General features: G+C 41.3%; 1 protein-coding gene across 2 annotated transcripts in view; it reads right to left on the bottom strand.

Annotated features, from left to right (window-relative positions):
- The window catches only part of Rab3gap2 (RAB3 GTPase activating non-catalytic protein subunit 2), a 90,523-nt gene extending 69,964 nt beyond the window's left edge, over positions 1-20,559 (bottom strand). Inside the window, exons 1-2 of one of the 2 annotated variants that reach the window (XM_042258783.2) lie at positions 20,301-20,559; positions 4,146-4,210 (exon numbers count right to left, since the gene is read on the bottom strand). In XM_042258783.2, the coding sequence (XP_042114717.2) occupies positions 4,146-4,210; positions 20,301-20,412 (177 nt within the window). In that variant the 5' untranslated portion in view covers positions 20,413-20,559. The remainder of the gene's footprint in view (positions 1-4,145; positions 4,211-20,300) is intronic. The other variant, XM_042258784.2, reaches the window with a different exon arrangement.
- Between the last annotated feature and the right edge of the window lie 778 nt (positions 20,560-21,337).

Below are 21,337 nucleotides of genomic sequence, written 5' to 3'. Positions count from 1 at the left end.
AAGGGTGAATTACATGGTATATGAATCATATCAACATCATATACAATTAACATCACAATACCGATAAAAATCTGAGTGATTAAAATGGTGCACTAAACATTTGTTTAACACAAAAGAATGAAGCAAAGAGTTAGAAGACACTGTGATGGCCAATCCTGGTTATCCCTGACTAGAACTGGGAAGCACCTCACAGCTGGCCACCCAGCACTGAGTGGAAGATTTGTTTCCATTTCGTCACCGGAAGTAGGAAGGGCCATCTTAAATGTGGGCAGCACCTTTCAATGGTAACCCACACAAAGGGGTCTTAGAAAATGTTGTGATTTTGCTCCTTGCCTCTGCTCCTGCTGGCAAGCTTATGTGCCCTGCTACTGAAAGCCTTACTGACACCAGAACCTTCTTCAGGCTTCCAACATGGACCGGAGGCAGTGGCTCTCCAGGCTCTCTCCAGGCCTTCAGCACCACAGAGGCAGCCAACTGCATGAACTAAGCAGCTATGGACTCTTGGCCTTACTAGACCATGCCATGTGCCAACCTAAGACAGTGACTGTCGGAGTACTAGACCATGCCATGTGCCAACCTAAGACAGTGACTATCGGAGTACTAGACCATGCCATGTGCCAACCTAAGACAGTGACTGTCGGAGTACTAGACCATGTTATGTGCCAGCCTAAGACAGTGACTGTCCGAGTACTCAGACCAGTCTAATATGTCCCCTTCTAATAACAGTTATTCTTTTGATTCTGTCCCTTAGGGTACACTGACTAATAAAGGAACTAAAAAGTGACTAGGTATACACAAAACACATAGTCAAATGGCAGATGAGAATCACTTAAAATGTGAAGAAATTATTTAATGAATGCCGAAAGTATCAGGTTGATTAAAAAAGCAATATCCAACTACCTATTAAAAACACAATTTAGCTTCAAAACCAGAAGTCGGTTAAAATGGAAAAGAGGGGAAGGAGATAGGCCATGGGAAAGCAATGCCTGTGTAAGTAGAGAGGGCAGACATCAGTACACATCACCGGGGACACTGACGCACTTCAGAGCAGGAGAGCCCAGGAGGCAGACAAGTATAAATGGAGACACAGTCCACAGGAAGACCGACCTCTCAGTTCCTGAAGCAACACTGACAGCGCTCACGGGAAGAGGCAAGTCCGGTAGAACACACGGACATTTCCACTCCCTTCTCTCACTAGCAGAAAGAAGAGAAATCCGGAAGAACACAGAGACAGGAACAGACCAACCTGTCTGAATGCAGAGAACCCTTCCCTGTCAACAGAGATGAACATCTAATAGAACACACCGTGTATGAAGCCATAAAGTAGGCCCCATAGAGTTACACTGTTTGGAAGCACGTAACAGAAGCTCTCTGATAACATCAAGGTGAAATCAGAAATAATCAACAAAGAAATCTGGTAAATTCCCAGTAACAGTTTTCCTTATCTGCAGTTCTACTTCTGTGACTTGAGTTATCCAAAGCCAGTCATGGTCCAAGGGATAAGTGGAAAACTCCAGGAATGAACCATCACAGGTTATAAATTGTGTGTCATTCTGAGTTCTGACTTACGTAATGAAACCACACAATGTCCCACTCCACCAGGCCCTCGAGTCCTGAAGCTGTGAACTCTGCCTTTGTCCAGCACATTGCTACTCACCCATTAGTCTCTTGTAGTCATTTTGGTTGTTAAAGCAACAGTCTGAACATCATAGAGCATATGTTCATGTAACTCTTATTTTAATTAATTAATACTGGCCCCCAAATGTAAAGGTAATGATGCTTGCAATTTTATTACAGCATATTGTTAAAATGTTCCCACTTCATTATTGGTTATTATTCTTAATATCGTACTGCATCTAACTTATGAATTAAACTTTTTTAAAAGTATGGACATATTGGATAAATAGTACATGTAGGGTTCACAGCTGTCCTCAATGTTTCAGGCCCCTAGGAGGTCTTAGGCAAAGTCTCCCTCCTCAAGGGGAGACTATTACATTTACAAATTAAGTAACACACTTCTAACAAATCAAAAAGGAAACCAAAAGAAATTAGAAAACATCTTAAACTAAATGAAATTGAAAATATACATAAAACCTGAGTGCACAGGTAAATATGTAGGTTTATATTACAAGAGAAAATAGATTTAAAATAAGTAATCTATAATGACATTTTAAGAAGCTAGAAAACAAACTCAAAGTAAAGAGAATTAAAGATATAACTAAAGACAATAAAACAGAAAAAAAACACTGGTTACTGAAACTCAAGTTTGGAAACTAACTACTAGAACAAAAGCTAAAAAAAAAAAATTTAAGTAGAATAACCAAGGGAAAAGGAGAGAAAAATAAAAATACCAAAATCATGGTATAAAATGAGAAATTACCCAAATCACAGACTGGAAGAGAAGTCTCTCCACACACATAAAAGTCAGGGATTACAGAAACAAGATATTTCTAGGTGTCATACGGCCCAGTTCTAGCTAAGAAATGATGTGGCAAAGCTGTTAGTCGCTTTTAAGAAAAGCTGTTTCCCCAGAACAGCAGGTGACAGTCCAAGTCTTTTCCTCCCTCTGGTCACAAATAACACCTCCCCATTGCCTGTGACAGAAACAAGCCAGCCAGCCAGACGTGAAGAGACTGATGACATAGAGAGCTCAGTGACTGGGTCAAATGACCTAGGAGCTACCCTAACTCTAGATGGCCCTCCATGTGAAGTGATGAAGGCTCACAGGTGAAACATGGTAAGATGCACAGGGACTTGTCTACTTTGGTCATTGATATAGTCTCAGCACCTAGAATATGACAGGCACAACAAATATTCTAGAATATTTAGAAAGCATCTAGAATAACTTAGGAAGAGGAAAGACTCCCAAAGCAATGAACTGTAGCTAGAGTTTTCCTGCCTTGCCCACAGTCAGGACAAATCTTTGTCACCCGCCAGTCCCACAGCCGCTCAGACCCAACCAAGTAAACACAGAGACTTATATTGCTTACAAACTGTATGGCCGTGACAGGCTTCTTGCTAACTGTTCTTATAGCTTAAATTAATCCATTTCCATAAATCTATACCTTGCCATGTGGCTCGTGGTTTACCGGCATCTTCACATGCTGCTTGTCCTGGCGGCGGCTGGCAGTGTCTCTGACCCAGCCTTCCACTTCCCAGAATTCTCCTCTCTCCTTGTCCCGCCTATACTTCCTCCTGCCTGACTACTGGCCAATCAGTGTTTTATTTACTAACCAATCAGAGCAACACATTTGCCATACAGAACATCCCACAGCAATGAACTGTTCCCTATCTAGCCCACCACTATGGTTCTACCGTCAGACACTTAACCCCATGTAAAAGGAGGAGTTGAGAACCAATAAGAAGTGAAGTCATAAAGGCAGAGTGAGCTAATTAATGCTGCCATCATGGGACTGGTTTGTTATAGCAGGAGTGGGTCTGTTCTGAGGGGTGGGGAAGTTTGGATTCTACACACACACACACACACACACACACACACACACACACACACACACACTCCCTTTTCTTTTGTCTCTCCTTCATCTTTTGCCATGCTATGAGGCAGCAAAAAGGGCACTGCTAGATGCTAAGACCTTCATCTTAGATTTGAACTGCCTCCCCCAGGACCCCAGCCAATGATACTTTCATCGTGAATTACAAAGTCTCAGGTCCTTTGTTGTAGCATAGACTACAGTGCCCAATTAGTGTAGTCATTAAGTTCCTTAAAAGCAGGTATCAGCCTGGGCTACCAAGTGAGTTCCAGGAAAGGCGCAAAGCTACACAGAGAAACCCTGTCTCAAAAAATAAAACAAAACAAAACAACAACAACAACAAAAAAAGCAGGTATCTAGTTAGTTACTACAAACTAAACATACAACTGTTTGTGACAAAGATTTCTTCAAAATGTCAACCTACTACTGAAATATGCCATTATTATTACAAAAGATGTCACTATCAAAAACCATGGTGGGCACCAGCTCAGTGGGTAAAGGCACTTATCCTGTAAGCCTGGGGACCTGAGTTCAATTCCTGGAACCCATTAGAGGGGAAAGGAGGGAAGTGGCCCCACAGTTGACCTCTGACCACCACACAGACCCCTTCCACACACACAATCAAAACAAGACCATGCAACTATAAAGACTTACAGGTTCTTGGGGTTCTGTCTCTTCCCATGCTCCCCAACTATCATCTTCCCAGTTTGATGATTTGCCTAGAGGGAGGGAGAGAGGGAGGAAGAGAGAGAGAACACATAAAATTAAAAGGCTTATTAACATATTTTAAAACATTTTTCTCTAAACGTAACAGAAACAAGTTTTTTTTCGTTTGGTTGGTTTTTGTTGTTGATTTTGAGACAGGGTCTCACTATGTAGCTCTGGCTAGCCTTGAACTTGTTATGTAGACCAGGCTGGCCGTGAACTCACAGAGATAACCCCTGCCTCTGCCTCCTGAGCACTGATCATAGATGTGTGCCATCACACCCAAGCAGAAGCAATCGCTATATGATGTTAATGTTAAAGAAAAATGTGGTTGTAAGCTGTGCTACCTTAGGATTTGGCCAAAGATGATAAGAACCAAGAAACATATAACCTACTTAATTTCCAAATCTATGTCTAGTAAAACTGTACAAGTTATTCAAATCTTGAAATATTGGACATTGAGTAGATCCACATTTGAATTAAATGTAAAGGTGAGTTTAAAGATTAATCTGAGTGGGGCTAGAGAGATGGCTCAGCGGTTAAGAATACTGTCTGTTCTTCCAGAGGACCAGGGTTCAATTCCCAGCACCCACATGGCAGCTCACAACTGTCTATAATTCCAGTTCTAGGGGATCCAACACCTTCACACCAGTGCACATAAAATAAAGTTAAAAAAAAAAAAACCTGGACATGGTTGACACATGCCTATAATTACAGCTCTTGGGAAGTAGAGGCAGAAGGATCAAGTTCAAAAATTCAAGACCAGCCTTGACTACACAGCCAAGTTTGAGGATAGTCTAGGCCACCCCAGATCCTGTCTCAAAAAACTACACACATACAAATTTTAACAAATATTTGTTACTTAAAGAAGATAAATATACAGCAACAAACACACCTAAAATTTCACACAGATGTTTTCAAAGTGAATTGTTGTTTCTTGATTAGATAAGGTATCCATGGAAACAACATGAATTCTGAAACAAGAGAAGCCTCCTATTGCTCCCTTTTTTTTACTCGTTTCTTACATTGAGACAATCTTCTTAAGATTAAAATATATTCACTAAAATAAACAGCAAGGAATTAAAAACCTCAGGTAAGTTTAGAAAGCACTATCCTTTGCATCACTCATACTGATTTTATGTAATTTGCTCAGAATTTACTTAAAGCAATAAAATTATGATCTCTCAGCAACCAGAGACAAGAATGAGATGCTCCATCACCCCAAATGAAGTTAGACCACCAATGAAGTTTCAATAAGACTCAGGTTGCAGATGTTTCACTTTAATTCTATCAGTTTTTTACTTATGAAATGCATTATGAAATACCTAATGCTTGTTCAAATCCTGGATGCAGCATTTCCTACCTCTGAGGAAGCAAATGACCTCCCCTGTAAGCTTTAGTTTTCTTGAAGCGTTCTCTGAATTGTGGGGCTGCGTAAGAACTGAACCAGAGAGCATACTCAGGGGCTCTGCGTGTGATATGTAAGTTCTCACTGCCAGCCATCATGATTTAGCCATCAGATATAACCATGAGGTAGAAGTTAAATATATTTAAGCAATCAGCTTTCAAACCCTGAGCGGAAGTCAGCATGAAAGATGAGCAGGACCTTGATGACTAATGAGGGAGGGAAGCAATGAGAACATTCACTTACACACTCGGCTTTAAAGGTTGCTGAAATAAAGACACAGATTATTTAAGGGGTTACAGTCTGGCACTTGGAATCACCTCTCAATTAGCTTGTAGTAACAACAGTCTAATCTTCAGCACTTAAATGCCAAATAATTACTTCCTAAAATTCCAAATACACTGCTAGGCATACATTAAGTCCTAAAATAGCACCATGCTTTGATTAAAATCACATGATCTACAGATTTCCAGATACAAGTCAATTAACAATTGTTCTGTTAAACACCATGTACCAAACCTTGTAGTAGGAGCTAAGGAAAGTGTAACACCTCCCTTGCTCTAAAAGAATCTAGGATCTTATGCAGGATGTGGACGGACACTTAACTACAGCACACATGAGTGCTGTAATTACTACAGTACCTTGGACAAGAGAAAGAAATATTTCATAGGTATACAAATGCTTATATACACATGCTCTGCAAATAGTCACCATCATTATTTATTAAGATTTTGGTTTTATTTTTATTTATTTTTATTGGTGTGAGTACATGTGCATGTAAGTATCTGTGTGAATAAATATGCAAATGTGTGTGAGTGACCATGGGGACCAGAAGAAGGTTGGAGCTGGTGTTACAGGTGTTTTTTTTAAGCCACCAAACATGGGTGCTAGAAACTGAATATGGATCCTCTGAAGACCAGCAAGTGCTCTCAACAGCTGAGCCATCTCTTTAGCCCCTATTTAGTTTTGAGACAAGGTCTTGCTACAGAGTCCTGGCTTACCTTAAACTGATGGTCCTCCTGCCTCAGCCTCCCAAGGACTGGGATTACAGATACATGACACCACACATGGCCAAAATAGTGTCTTTACAAGGTAGCTAGAAACTTTTCAATTTAACTGGAGAAACATGAACATAAGGCAAAAGCCTCAAGGCACAGAACACTGGTGATGACGCTACATGCCCAAATGCTGCACGCACAGCAATTCACTGAAACATCATAAGGTTCCTTTACAATGTAATGTTACACGAGAAAACAGATTCATCAACAGTTTAAATAGCTCGGCCTAGGTCACAGAAGTGAGTGGCAACCTAGTTCAATTCTGCCATCATTGCACAACTCAAGTCCTTGAGACTCGGGCTAACTTCCTTCCATGTGGCTCAGGGACAAAGACAAGAGAAACATTGTTAAAGGAGCCACCCAGCAAGCCAACAAGTAAGAAGGAAAGAAAAGTACGAAGAATAGAGAAAGATTAAAAGCCCAGAGGCGCAGGGTGGTGGTGGCACTCGCCTTTAATCCCAGCACACAGGAGACAGAGGTAGGTGGATCTCTGAGTTCAAGGTCAGCCTGGGCTACAGAGTGAGTTCCAGGAAAGGTACCAAAGCTACACAGAGAAACCCTGTCTCGAAAAACCAACCAACCAACCAACCAACCAACCAAACAAACAAACAAACAAAAAAGCCCAGAGGCAAAAGGTAGATGGGATGGATAATTTAAGTTAAGAAAAGCTGGCTAGAAACAAGCCAAGCTAAGGCTGGGCACTCATAAGAAAGAGTAAGTCTCTGTATTTATTTGGGAGCTGGGTGGCAGGCCCCCCAAAGAGCAAAAAGAATAAAAAAAAAAAACTACAAGGAGTGGTGATACAAACTTTTAAATACCAACACTCTGAAGGTAAGATGAGTCTGAAGACAGCTTGATCTACATAGCGAGTTCCAGGCCAGCCAGGGCTACACAATGAGACAATGTCTTAAAACTCCTTTGGACAATTAAACTTTGCTTTTTTGGCAATAATTAAACCTTCTCTTCATTTTACTATATCACTAAAACAAACTATCTCACTATGGGTTGATTGAGGCAACTTAGCCAACCTATTAATCCTTTTAGAAGCCAGGCGGTGATGGCGCACACCTTTAATCCTAGCACTGGGGAGGAAGAGGCAGGCAGATCTCTGAGTTCAAGGCCAGCCTGGTCTGGAGCACGAGTTCCAGGACAGCCAGGGTTACACAGAGAAATTCTGTCTCAAAAAAACTGAAAAATATAAAACAAGAAGAAGCAAAGTCTCCCAGGAAGAATAGATGCCAGGAAATTATCAAAGTGAGAGGTGAAATTAATAAATTAAAAACTAAGAGAATAATACAAAAAATTAATGAAACAAAGAGTTGGTTCTTTGAGAAAATCAACAAGATAGACAAGCCCTTATCCAAACTAACCAAAAGACAGAGAGAGAGAGAATCCAAATCAACAAAATCAGAAATGAAAAGGGGACATAACAACAGACATTGAGGAAATCCAGAGAATAAGGTCATATTTCAAAAACAAACAGTCTTAGAATATGCTTTGTCTCTTAAGAAATTTAAGTTCACGGTTCACATTTAAATTTGCTATAAAATTATGTAAATATCAAATTACCAGAACATCAAAAAAACCTTGCAGAATAAAAGCCCTCTAGGAAGCCATTCATTCATTCATTCAGTAAGTAAGAAAGTAGCATCTTTTCTGTGCTTGACATTAGATACAACAGAAAGTTTCCAAAGACCTTAGTTCAAGCACATAATTTCTGTTGAACCCACAACACTATAAAAAGGATTTTATTTTTCCTTTATATTAGTATAAAAAGAGTCTGACTCAATTCACAAATGACTCATATAATCAGGCGGAAGACGGTAGTTATTTGGATTTCCTGCTCCTACAAAGGCCCAGTATCTCTTCATGCTTCAATTCAAAACATGCCCCAAGAGAAAGGCTCTGAGAAATACATTATTTGTTTCAAAAAAGGTTTACCCACTTTTCAATGTCTGGCTACAAAACTGTTTTCAACTGAAGGAAAAGAAGAATTAGTTGGGTAGCTCCTGCTATCATGGGAATATTTTCTCAGTCATTAGACTATAGATAGATTAAAGGGGACTGAGGAGACAGCTTGGTGGGTAGTGTCCATTGACAAGTATGAGGACCCGAGCAATCCCCAAGACCCATATTTTAAAAAAACTGCCATCTATACCGTTAGTGGTGTTTCTTTACAGATTGATCATTGATCAGGGTTATAGGTAAGCAAAGCAATGTGTTTAACATTAAATTATGAACTATATAATTTTATGTTAAGATGGAACATTTCTGTAAAACCTGAGATCTTATAAAGTTCATGTAATCATGAGGAAATAGGATTAATCTGTTTACTATACTATCAACTACTATAAAGAAAAGCCACATTCCAATGCTCACTAGTACATGTGGCCAATGACTACGGTGTAAGACAGGGCAAGTCTGGAGTAAGGAATGATGTATTATCAGGCTGCCTGTGGTGGATTTGAAATTTTGCCTTGGAGAGTTACAGGAGCTTGGGCAGTTTAATTAATCCCTTGCTGCCTCACCTTCCTCTTTAGCAAGGTGGAGCTAATAATTGCATCTGCCTCAGAGAACTGTGATAGTTGTGTGAGGCACTGAGGACTGCGACTAGTCACTCACTGTACAATAACCAACCTGCAAACACAGCATTCTCATCCACACTCCACCTTTGCCTACCCTATCGTATTAACCACATGCTAACTATATTGTTATCTTGCCAGAGGTGAGTTCTTTAGGGCTCATATTAATCCTTTGGGAAGTTTGCTTGCAGATTTTATATCTAAGATCAAAACGACCTTTTAAAAACAAATTTTCCACGAAACACTGTAACATTAATAAATTCTGTTTCACTTAGTGAGGTAAAGCAACTTAAAAGTACTGATTCCTAGCTTTAGTTTTTATTAAGGAATAACAGGAAAATGTAGTATTTCTGGTTGAATTTAAGTGTAAGTGGCAGATTTCTTTAGGAGCAGAAACATCCTTAGCAATCAAGTTGAAAAGCACATGCTGGCTATGGACTGAAGAACCTTTACATTTCACATCTACCTGCACAGACAACATCTACTTCAACAATTAAAAACAGGGCATGGCTCACTACTAACAAAAGACCCTGAGCCAATACAAAGTCAGTTTGCTCACTCACTCACTTTAACAGTCTTCTTGAGAGTGCTAGGGAAAAATAATCATAAAGGCCACTGAGTTCCCAACTCTGGAGAAGAAAAGAACCTGTTAGTGCTCAAATATTTTTATCAACAGTGAATAAATATATAAAGGCAGATTAATAGTAGCAAGCACTACTGGAAACATCTAAATATTACCATGAGAACGCTTCTCAAACCTTGTTACTTCCATATCATGATTCATACCCAGACACTGCACCTAAAGAAGTCATTATATCAGGACATTTCTATAAGGAAATATCCCAAAGGTGCATGCATGCATCAGTAGGTTTTCCCACCTGCCTTGCTTAACCTAATGAAAACATAGCATTCTAGGATATACAAGATATGTGTACTTTGTTTGGACTCTCTAATCTTGGTTCCTATTCCTCAACCCCTACCCTTGTTTTTGACTGTCTGTCTGTCCCCCTCCACTTCCCCATGTGTGGAGAGGAGAGGAGAGGAGAGGAGAGGAGAGGAGAGGAGAGGGGAGGGGAGGGGAGGGGAGGGGAGGGGAGGGGAGGGGAGGGGAGGGGAGGGGAGAGGGAGAGGGAGAGGAGAGGGAGGGGAGAGGGAGGGGAGAGGGAGGGGAGAGGGAGGGGAGAGGGAGGGGAGAGGGAGGGGAGAGGGAGGGGAGAGGGAGAGGGAGAGGGAGAGGGAGAGGGAGAGGGAGAGGGAGAGGGAGAGGAGAGGGAGAGGAGAGGGAGAGGGAGAGGGAGAGGGAGAGGGAGAGGGAGAGGGAGAGGGAGAGGGAGAGGGAGAGGGAGAGGGAGAGGGAGAGGGAGAGAGAGAGAGAGAGAGAGAGAGAGAGAGAGAGAGAGAGAGAGAGAGAAAGTGTGAGCTGAGACGGGGTCTCATGTAGTCTAGGAAGCCTTGAATTCATTATGTAGACAATGCTGGCCTCGAACTCACAACCTTCCTGCTTCTGTCTCCCAAGTGCTATGATAAAAGGCATGGGCCTCCACACCCAGCCTCCCACATCTGTTCTGAGGCATGAATTTCCTTTAAATTTTATTCTCTCATATTCTAAATAAAAATTTCCTTAAAATTCACAGGTTATCGAGGTTTTTCATTAAGGGGTAAGTTTGAGCTTAAAATATTTTATGTATTTAAGTTATTAAAATTATCCTTCATTTGTTTCAAACTGCATCTTGAATCATAACTTTTCTTTAAATAAAAGAAGCTTATTTCCTACCAACTTACATGGCATAGAGAGAAATAAAGAAGAGCAAGAGGTTCTAAGAGAGATGAAAGTGACATCTGCACTGACTGCTAACCTGACCGACTGCTAACCTGACTGCTAACCTGACCGACTGCTAACCTGACTGCTAACCTGACCAACTGTTAACCTGACTGACTACTAACCTGATTGACTACTAACCTGACTGACTGATGCTAACCTGACTGACTGATTGCTAACCTAACTGACTAACTGCTAACCTGACTGACTGATGCTAACCTGACTGACTGATTACTAACCTGACTGGCTGACTGCTAACCTGATTGACTACTAACCTGACTGATTGCTAACCTAACTGACTAACTGCTAACCTGACTGACTGATGCTAACCTGACTGACTGATTGCTAACCTAACTGACTAACTGCTAACCTGATTGACTGATTGCTAACCTGACTGACTGATTGCTAACCTAACTGACTAACTGCTAACCTGATTGACTGATTGCTAACCTGACTGGCTGACTGCTAACCTGATTGACTACTAACCTGACTGACTGATGCTAACCTGATGGACAGTTAACCTGACCTTTGAGCCTATATTTTTACAGCAATCACTATTCACTACTCTGAATGGTCTAGAATCAGACAAAGTACCAGGAAGGCAGGCAAGCACCACCACACCAGGCTCCAGGACCATTATTCCTGTTCTCACCCTTACCTGGTTAAACATTTTGCCTCAAAGAATAAAACCAGTGACTCAGATGCAACAATTCTCCCCTAGAAAGAATGTTTTCCCCTGAGCATGTTACACCACTCTAAAATACTGTTCTCTGACTTGATAAAGGAAACTTCAAACCACAGAGACAACATCCTCCCCAACACAAATGCCTTATTTACGGTTATTGCCAATGAATGAATCAGCTTAACAAAGGCCTTCTGCTTTCTACAGCTTTATTTCATTCCCCAAATACATTATCCTAACTTACTTTTCAATAGTCTGTACCTCTAAATGGAGAGCACATTTTTTTCCATTTAACAAGGACCTGAAGCTAAAAAGGAAATTGAATTCCATAAGTGGACAATTAATTTGACAGTTATTTGTATGAGTGTGCCAAGAACAAAAATTGAATGAGAAACTAAAAAAAAAAAAAAAAATGTTAGAAGAGGGGAAATTTAATTTTTATAGTCTAAGATCTTAATACAAAAGCAAATTCATTTACATCTTTATGTATTACTTTCATAAGAAGAAACTTCTAGAACCTATGATTTATAACTTATTCACAGGGTTCAAAAGCCTTCAGTGGGTCCTTTCAAGCTCAGAGAAGGCAGGCACCATCAGGCAGGACAAAGTCAATTACAAAGAATAAAGAAGCTTTTAATGTTCTGTGCCTCAGAACTCTTGGACTTTTTCCATTTCTAAGGACATGCAAAATGGGAGATAAACATCATTTCAGCAATCTAAAATAAGGATGGCATCCCGTGTTCAACAGCTGAATTAATTTCTTTCAAACCAACATTATTAAAACAGAGTATATCTCCAAGGTCCTTATTTATTATAGAATTCTAACGCTGCCTCCCATTCTCAAACAAATGACCTCCCCCATATCATAAAGAACACACATTCAGATAACGAATTAGAAATGACAGAATTAAAACTATCATACAGCAGAAATAAAGCATAGCACATTTCCTGGGCTCAGATAAGAATCATCTAAAGTTCACAAAAATAAGCATGCTCCTTTTTCCCAAAACCCTATGAAATCTTTAGGCTTACTTCTATTAAGATGAACAGATGATCTACAGGCATAAGGAAACTTCATATGCTCCAGTCTCCTTTTGTTTCTATGAATTAATATATGTATGACACTCTAGAGCAGTATTTTATACATTAATTTTATTATTAAAAACATTTTATAGTCCAGGAGGCAGTGGTGCACGCCTTTAATCCCAGCACTCGGGAGGCAGAGCCAGGTGGATCTCTGTGAGTTCGAGGCAAGCATGGTCTACAGAGTGAGATCCAGGACAGGCACCAAAACTACACGGAGAAACCCTGTCTCGAAAAACAAAACAAAACAAACAAACAAAAAATTATATACTCTTGCACAGAAATCACTTAAAAAGGGGGGAGGGTTGTAACTTAAAAGCCCATTGAGTTTGATATGTAAGCCTGAACATACTTTTTTTTTTTTTTATAGAAAATTATGCTTCCCAAACTAGCAAAATAGAAATCAAATAGTAGCTGAAATGTGAATTTATAAGCAAGGTTTAGAGTCTGGGACCCAGAAGAAACATTAACTTCATTTACTGAGCTATATTTTCCTTAAAATTAAATCATCTAAATGAAATTAGTATTAATCTTCCTTCTTACTCGATTTATCAGTTTTCATTGGGTTAATCCTTAATCCTCATCTAGGTTTTAGCAGTTCCCCATTAATGGTAGTGACTACATCTTTCAATTTGCTCAATGAGGTGCCTGTTCCCACATTAATCATGAAATATTTTGGTTTTTACTGAAGCACACCCATTTGGGCAAACCATAATCTAAATTAAATCTACAAGGTGCATGTGGGCTATCATCCAACATCAATCTCCTGTGGCTTTATGAGAAGCCAGGAGGAACAGGAATGGTGAACACCAACACATAGATCAAGGAATAGGAGCAGGTTCAAATAGGTTCTCCAGCGGTCAGGCAGTTGGCTATGGGAGCCCCTTACCAAAAGGTTACCATGAAAGAGGTAGTCATACATGAGAACCATTGGGCTTTCTATTCACTTTAGTTTTCAAATGGGTCAGCACTAAAGGCAAATAATATATCGCATATATTAGAAGAACTTACCGTTAATTCTATCTAAACCTTTCATCCCTAGTCTCCTCCCTTCACTTTCATATGTGTTTTATTATCTCCCTCCAAAGGGGCCCTGCACCTCTCCATTTCTTTCTTGCTTCCTGGCCTCTACAGTTATCACTCCATCTTAAATACAGAAAGTTAAAACCTCAAAGCTAGGGTCCACATATGAGAGGGAGGCATTTGTCTTTCTGGGCATGTCTTATTTTACTCAGTGTATCTTCCATTCTTAATTGCATTTTTCTTTGTCCTGAACGAAAATTCCATTATACATATGTACCACATTTCCATTACCCACTTACCAGGTGGTGGGCATCAAGGCTGATTCTATGTTCTACCTATTGTGAACAGAGCATCCAGGAAAACAGATGTGCCCACATGCCATGGTTATACAGTCCTTTCAAATAAATGCCCAGGAGTTGAATAGCTGGGTCATATGATAGTTCTAGTGTTAGTTTTTTGAGAACCCTTCACACTGATTTCCATAGAGGCTGCACCAATTACACCTCCTGTCACCCACAGTGAACAGGGCCCCTCTTTCTCCACACCCTCACAAACATTTGGTGCCTTGATAATAGCCATTCTGACTATAACGAGAGGATCTCTCAACGTAGTTTGCATTTTAATTTCCCTGAGGGCTAATGATAATGAACACTTTTTAGCTGTTTATTAGCCATTACTTCTTTTGAGCACTCTGCTCAGATCCTTTCTGTGCTTCATGGTATTTATTTTCCTGAGTTCTCTGTATAGTCTAGATATTAATATTCTGTGAGATGTATAGCTAGTGAAGATTTTTTCCTGTTCTATAGGCTGCTTCTTTATTGACAGTTTCAGTTACTTTTGTTGAATAGAACATTTTAATTTCGTGAGGTCCAATTTGCCAATTATTGGCCTTATTTCCTGAGCAAATAGAATCCTATTTAGAAAGTGCTTGTCTCTGCACATACTTTGTAGGGCATTCTACCTCTTCTCCTAAAAGTTTCAGAGTTTGGGGTCTTACGTTGAGGCTGCTGATCCATTTTGAGTTGATTTTGTCTCGGGTGGTAATTAAGGATTGAATTTCATTCTTCTACACTTAGGCATCCAGTTTCCCCAATATCACATGATGAAAATGTGTTTTCTCCAGTGTACACTTTTTGGCATCTTTGTCAAAAATCAGGTAACTGAAAGTTACTCATACCTATCCCATTCTATTAATCTGTATGTTTATTTCTGTGACAGTACATGCTGCTTTTACTACTATGATACTGTAATAATTTTAAATCCCATTCTATACTGATCTATGTGTTTATTTATGTGTCCGTACAATGCTTTTTTATTACTATGATCTTGTAATAATTTTAAATCAAGAATGGTAACAGTTCCATCATTCTTTTATTCAGGGATGCTTCAGCTAGCCAGAATGTTGTGTGCTTCCACATGAATTACAACTTTTGTTTCTTATTTCTGCAAAGAATGGTGCTGGAATTGTGATCAGGGCTGCAATGAATCTGCAGGTTCTTTTGTTAAGATGGCCATTTTCACAATCCATGAGCATGGAGGTCTTCCCACTTACCAGGGTCTTCCTCAATTTCCTTTTTTCGTGTTTTCAGGTTTCCCCACAGAGGTCACTCTCTTCACTCGTTAGGTTTGTTGTTGTTTGTTTTGAGGCTAGTGTGGAATAGAGTTGTTTCCTTCTCAGTATGTTATAAAGGAAAAGCTATTTTTTAAAAAAATATTAATTTTGTATCTTGAGACCTCTGCTCAGTGTCTATCAGCTCTAAGAGTTTTCTGGTAGAGTCTTCAAAGATTCTTATCTGCAGCTCCACACACAAGGCACAGAAGAGGGAACCCAAACTAACAAGGCTGAGGAGCATGTGCCAGTATGAAATGTGACGAAGGCATAAAAATTAATGAAACTATTCTCCACATATTCTGCAGACTCAGTTCTTCATCTCCTCTCCTTAACTTTTCTAATGTCCAACTACTTTCTTTGTGCAACTCATTCTTTATATTTAAAATAAATCCTCTGAACACTAGCCAAATCTTGCATCATAGTTGTGGGGTTATTGTTTCAAGTGCACATAAAGAAAGGCTGAACATTTTAACAACACCACTGAGAACCTGTAACAGTTTAGATGCATAGTAAAGAAAAATATATACATGCCTGTTTATCATTGTTCTTTGCTTCATAGTTAGCATTTCTGAAATAAGGACAACATCCAGCTTAGGTATATATTGCACTGTTCTCTTGAAAGTTGCTAAAAATACATAGAAAGCACTCTGCCCTCCACACTCTCCAAAACTAGTACGTGAGGTAGCAGGTGTGCTGAGTTGATTGTAATAATCATTTCTACATGTAAATCATATATCAAATTCCACACTGCGTGTCTTTAATATACAGAATTTCTGCCAATTGTACTCATTTAATTTAGCCTGAAAGAAGAATTCCTAGTTGGGGAAATGCCAACCCTCCCCCAAGTGAACATAAGCAATATACGCTCATCAAAAATCCCAAAGTGAATTTGGCCTTTAAAACTTAATAAATTCTAAAGCTCAACTGGGAGAGAAATGTGTAAGATTATCCCTATGACATTCTTCAGAGATGAGTAACTTGGCAGAGACAATCTACGATGCATTAAAATGGACAACAATCAATAAATACATCAATGGAACTGGAACAGAAAGGAGTCCAAAACAAAAGCAAGTAGCAAGTGTGGCTGCCTCCACAAGACCTGTATAATATCAAGCCTGTAACACTGCAGCCTGGGTGAGAAGGAGGCTCACAGGATTTCACCCCCAGCGAGAACGACCGGCATTGGCTGCTGGTGGAGGAAACATCAGTTTCCTTTGGGGTGCACTTCCTGAGGTACCCATGATCCAGCGGACGGCCCTATACTTATGTGCATATGGGAAGTTCTAATTGGACTCAATGGGTTATAAAGAAAAAAAAAGGACTTGAAGTTGGGAGAGGGACATGGGGAGATCTGGGAGAAGTTGGTTGGGAGGTGGATGAGATAAAAATATATTATATGTATATGATGTTCTCAAAGAACAGATAAATAAAATAAAAAAAAATCTTAAAGCCTAAATCCTTCCCCATTAATAAAGTTAAAGACAAATGACAAATGAATATAATTATGTACAAAATATAAGGATAATATATGATGAGCTTTTATAAAACAGCCCTATATAACAGCCATGTACAAAAATCCAATAGAAAATGGATCAGACATGAGTATAAGAGTTAAAACTATGAAGCTACTAGAAGAAAACATAGAAACACTTCAGAACACTGTTGTGAGTAAAGATATCTGAGGGAAGGACCAAAAGTGCTGGCAACGAAAGCAAAAACCAATCCAAGGGGTAACAGCCAAGAAATAACAGAACGATGGCAACCCACAGACTGTACAAAACACAAGCAACTCAGCAACGACAATCATCCAATTAAAAAATGACATGAATAGACAAAATGTTCAGGAAATGTAAGAAAAACTGCTCAACAGCATTAACTGTCAGAAAGTCACAACCACAGCTAGAAGAGTTATTATGAAACAGTAACAGCAAGATGTGGGGGAACATTTTTGGTGTGAATATAAATTAAATTAGTACAAATTAGTCTAGCTATCAGAGAAGACAGCACAGAATTCTTTACAATCCTAGAAACAGAGTTGATATAAACCTGCATTCCCATTACAGGATATAGTACAGAGGAAATCAGAATGTTGAAGAAATGCACTCCTGTGTTGATTGTAGCACTGGTCAAAATAGCCAAGATATGGAATTAAGCCTGGAGATCTACTAACAGATTAGTGAAGAAAATGTAATATACATAATGGAATGTTATTTGGCCATTAAAAATGAACTTCCCTCATTCACAACAAAACAGAAGAAACAGCAAGGAAATCATGTTAAATGAATTAAGTCCGATACACAAATACAAATACCATATATTTTTTTTGCTCATAATGTGGAAGTTAAAAAGTTTAGTCATAGCGGTTCGTGTCTATAATCTCAGCACTTGGGGGGGCGGAGGCAGATCTTGAGTTTAAAGCCAGCCTGGGAGAGCTCCAAGCCAGCTAGACCCTGTGCTAAAACAAACAACAACATCATTTATTTCATAAAGACAGAGGCTAGAAGAGTGGACGGCAGAGGCTGGTAAAGAGGTGAGAATGGTGTCAGAGGGCTCGGGGAGAGGCTGGTGAGGATGTGACAATGGTGACGGGTCATGGAGAAGGGACAGTTATGATGATACAGAGGAGGTGTGAACAGACAGGAGTGATTAATGTTCTAACGCACAGCACAGTAACTACAGGCGTCATTACTAGTTGTATGTTCCAGTGTTGCTAGTAGAGAGGATTTTTACTGTTCCCAACAGGAAGAAATGATAAACGTCCGAGGTGATGGGTATGCCAGTCACCCCAGTCTGATGGTGACACACTCATACGTGTACTGAAATGCTGTCATTTATGAATATGTATCCCTAGACACCAGTAAAATATTACGACTGTGATGACGGCACCTTTACCTGCTGAGCCTTCTCACTGGCCCAGAAGGACTGATTTTAAGTTAAAGTACAATTGTAAAAAAACATTGTGGATTATAAGGAAAATGCTATTTAAATTAGATCTTTGAAGCTTACTAGGACTATTGTTGAAACTAATTAGAAGAAGCCAAGAGTGGAAGCAGGAAGTCTGTTAGTAGACCGGTGCCATGGCCCAGGCTGAGACAGTGGTCTGGACCAGGACAGTGGCAGTGGCACAGAGATGTGCTTCTCTACTCTACATTCCCCGTTTCTCTCTCCAAATCTGTTGTCCTTCACAGCTAAGCTCGCTAAGACGACTAACTTCACTGTCCATTTTCCAGTTCCTCTAACACCCTACAGACACACTTCTGGCCACTAGGCCACTGAAACAAGGCAAAGGTCCCAGCCCCATCCATCTTCCCCAAGCCACTGGGCACTTTCTTAGTCCTACCTGGCCTCTGCTGGCTACCCTTTACCTTCATCAAATCCTCTTCTCCACTTCTGAAAGATCTCCATCACCTTGTGTTCCTCTCTCTGCTTCTCAATCAATTCCCTGCTTCCTGACTCTCCTCCCCAGTACACTACTGGTCTTCAACAAGTTCTGTAAACGGGATCAAGTGCAAATCTGACATCTTCACTCCTCTGATGGAGCCCCTTTGCTGGTATTATAGCCTCATCTCTCACACCCTCCTCTCCAGTCATTCAGCTTTTTGGGGTTCTTTAAACACCAGAGCTGTTCAGATAGACCTGCTTCCTCTTCCCATGCTTTCTCTCACTCTTCTATCTTCTACTTCACAGGGAGGCCTGCACATCATTACTTTAAAGAAGTGCCTCATAGGGGCTGGAGAGATGGCTCAGGGGTTAAAGGCACTTGCTACTCTCCCAGAGAATGAGTTTGGTTCCCAGCACCCACTTCAGGTGGCTTACACGCACATGTAACCCCAGCTCCAGGGGGCCTGACACCCTCACTCACGTGCAGACATACAGGCAGATGTTACCAGTGAATCATAGGTCTTACAGGACAGACACTGCCAACCTTAAGTGGCATGTAGCACCAATGATTGGTACAGACTATTCATTCGTAATTTGATATATTTCAAACATTATTCTTCAAACAGACCCAAGCTGGCCTTGAACATGAGGCTGAATCTTCCTAGTGTCCTGTGATAGCTTCTAATTTCTGAAAGGGAGAGTTTTGGTTTTGTTTTGTTTTGGTTTTTACTGTTGTTATTACTGGGTTTTATATTACCATTCTGCAACAGCAGAGAGTAACAACACTATGCTACAAAGCAAAATGTGTTTCATATCAAAAACAAGAAAGGAGCACAAGACATACTCTTTCAAAAGGAGAAACGAAGGAACATATAACAAATCCTAAAGAAATACACAGCATCTAATAACCCAGGCCTGGGGTTTATTGCGCTGAAGTGTTTGATGGTAATAATAGGCAGAAGGCTTCTGTCCTCAATAAACGCCAATTAACTTTTCTTGGCCATGTCGCTGTAATTTTAGTTCCTACCGTGGACCCTTCTTCACTCCCTAAGTGGCTACTTTCCTTATTTGGGAGTTTACCCTCCACCTTAAAAGCCCCTCACTTGCCAATCAGCCATTTATTCCGTAAATATGAAGGACAGGCGATGGGAGAACAGAGAGGGTGGGGAGGCTAAACACTTTGGGAAGGGGTGGAGCAAAGGCCACAGTCCCAGGGATGGAGAAGGGTGGAAGTTGGGGACAAGCACAGGGTGGAGGTCTGGAATCCGGCAAGGACTGGGGCGGAGGATGCGCTCCCGGAGCAGGTGGTGTGCAGAGAGGAAGGAGGCACGAAGCTGGAACTGGGGAGGAGGGGGTGGGGAGGGGTGACGGGCAGGCGACAGGGCGCTAGACGCAGAAGGCTGGGGAGACGCCGCGGGGAGGCTCTCCGCCGCGTCCCGGTCGCCCGCCGGACACTCACTCGGGTCCCTCCTCAGGGCGCCGGGGGTCTCCTCCCGCAGCTGAGGGAACAGGAAGTCGCGCGCGGACTGCAGGTCCTGGAAGGAGCAGAACTGGACGATGGAGCAGGCCATGGCTGGAGGGACCCCGCTCCGAGCGGGGACCTCGTTCCCTAGCCACGCCCCGGCCCACTCTACCCTGCGGCGGCTGACAGCACGGAGCCCCGAAAGCTTCAGCCACCCGGGGGGCGGGGACGCCAAGGCCGGAAGCTGTCAGCGCGCGCCGGGGGGCGGGCCTGGGTGCTGCGCAGGCGCAAGCCGCGCCGGGGCCCGCGCAGGCGCGGGACGTTCCCCGGCCCCGAGGGAAGGTACGGCTTGGGACGTGTGACTCGGAGTCGGTCGTGCGGCTGCGAGTCCGACGTGGCGACTGCTTAGGTCCCCGCCTTGCGCCAGCCTGTCAGTCTGGCCTTGCTCCAGAGGTGATCTAATTGGACTTTGCGTGGGCCTTTGAGTCACCCAAGCAATCTTGTTGTGCTTCTGCGGACACGACCTAGATAGTTCACAGATGAGGCGGTTTACGTTTTGGCAGGTTACCCGGGAAAGTATAGATGTCTTTGAGAATTTCGTGATTGTCTTTTATTATGGAAGGCTATCCTCAGCATGCAATATACACTTGTACAAAAAAAAAAAGTACTCCTCGCTCATGCTTCTAATTAATCCTCCTTCGTGTGCTCAGAAGGCTGAGGCAGGTGGATTTCCGGGGGTTCAAGACTGTGTCTCAATAACAAGGCTCTGGAAAGCAGCTCCATAAGGGCTCGTATTAAAAACTGCTATAGATTGCCACGGTACTGCGAAAGCCTAATGTATTAATACGAGGTGCGCTGTATTAGATGATTTTTTATTAGTTCATTCAACTGCTCAATAAATATTTGTTAGTGTTTTCTGTGTCAGCTACACACTCTAGGCGCTGAGCTTCGGGGGGGTGGGGGGGAGGACATGTTCCCACGGAACTAAGAAGCTAGTGACTGACCCAGACCAAGTCAAACAGTTGCTCAGCTAA

This window comes from Peromyscus maniculatus, chromosome 11, assembly GCF_049852395.1.
Source record: "Peromyscus maniculatus bairdii isolate BWxNUB_F1_BW_parent chromosome 11, HU_Pman_BW_mat_3.1, whole genome shotgun sequence".
Taxonomy (NCBI): domain Eukaryota; kingdom Metazoa; phylum Chordata; class Mammalia; order Rodentia; family Cricetidae; genus Peromyscus; species Peromyscus maniculatus.
This window is presented reverse-complemented; position numbering and strand designations above follow the sequence as displayed.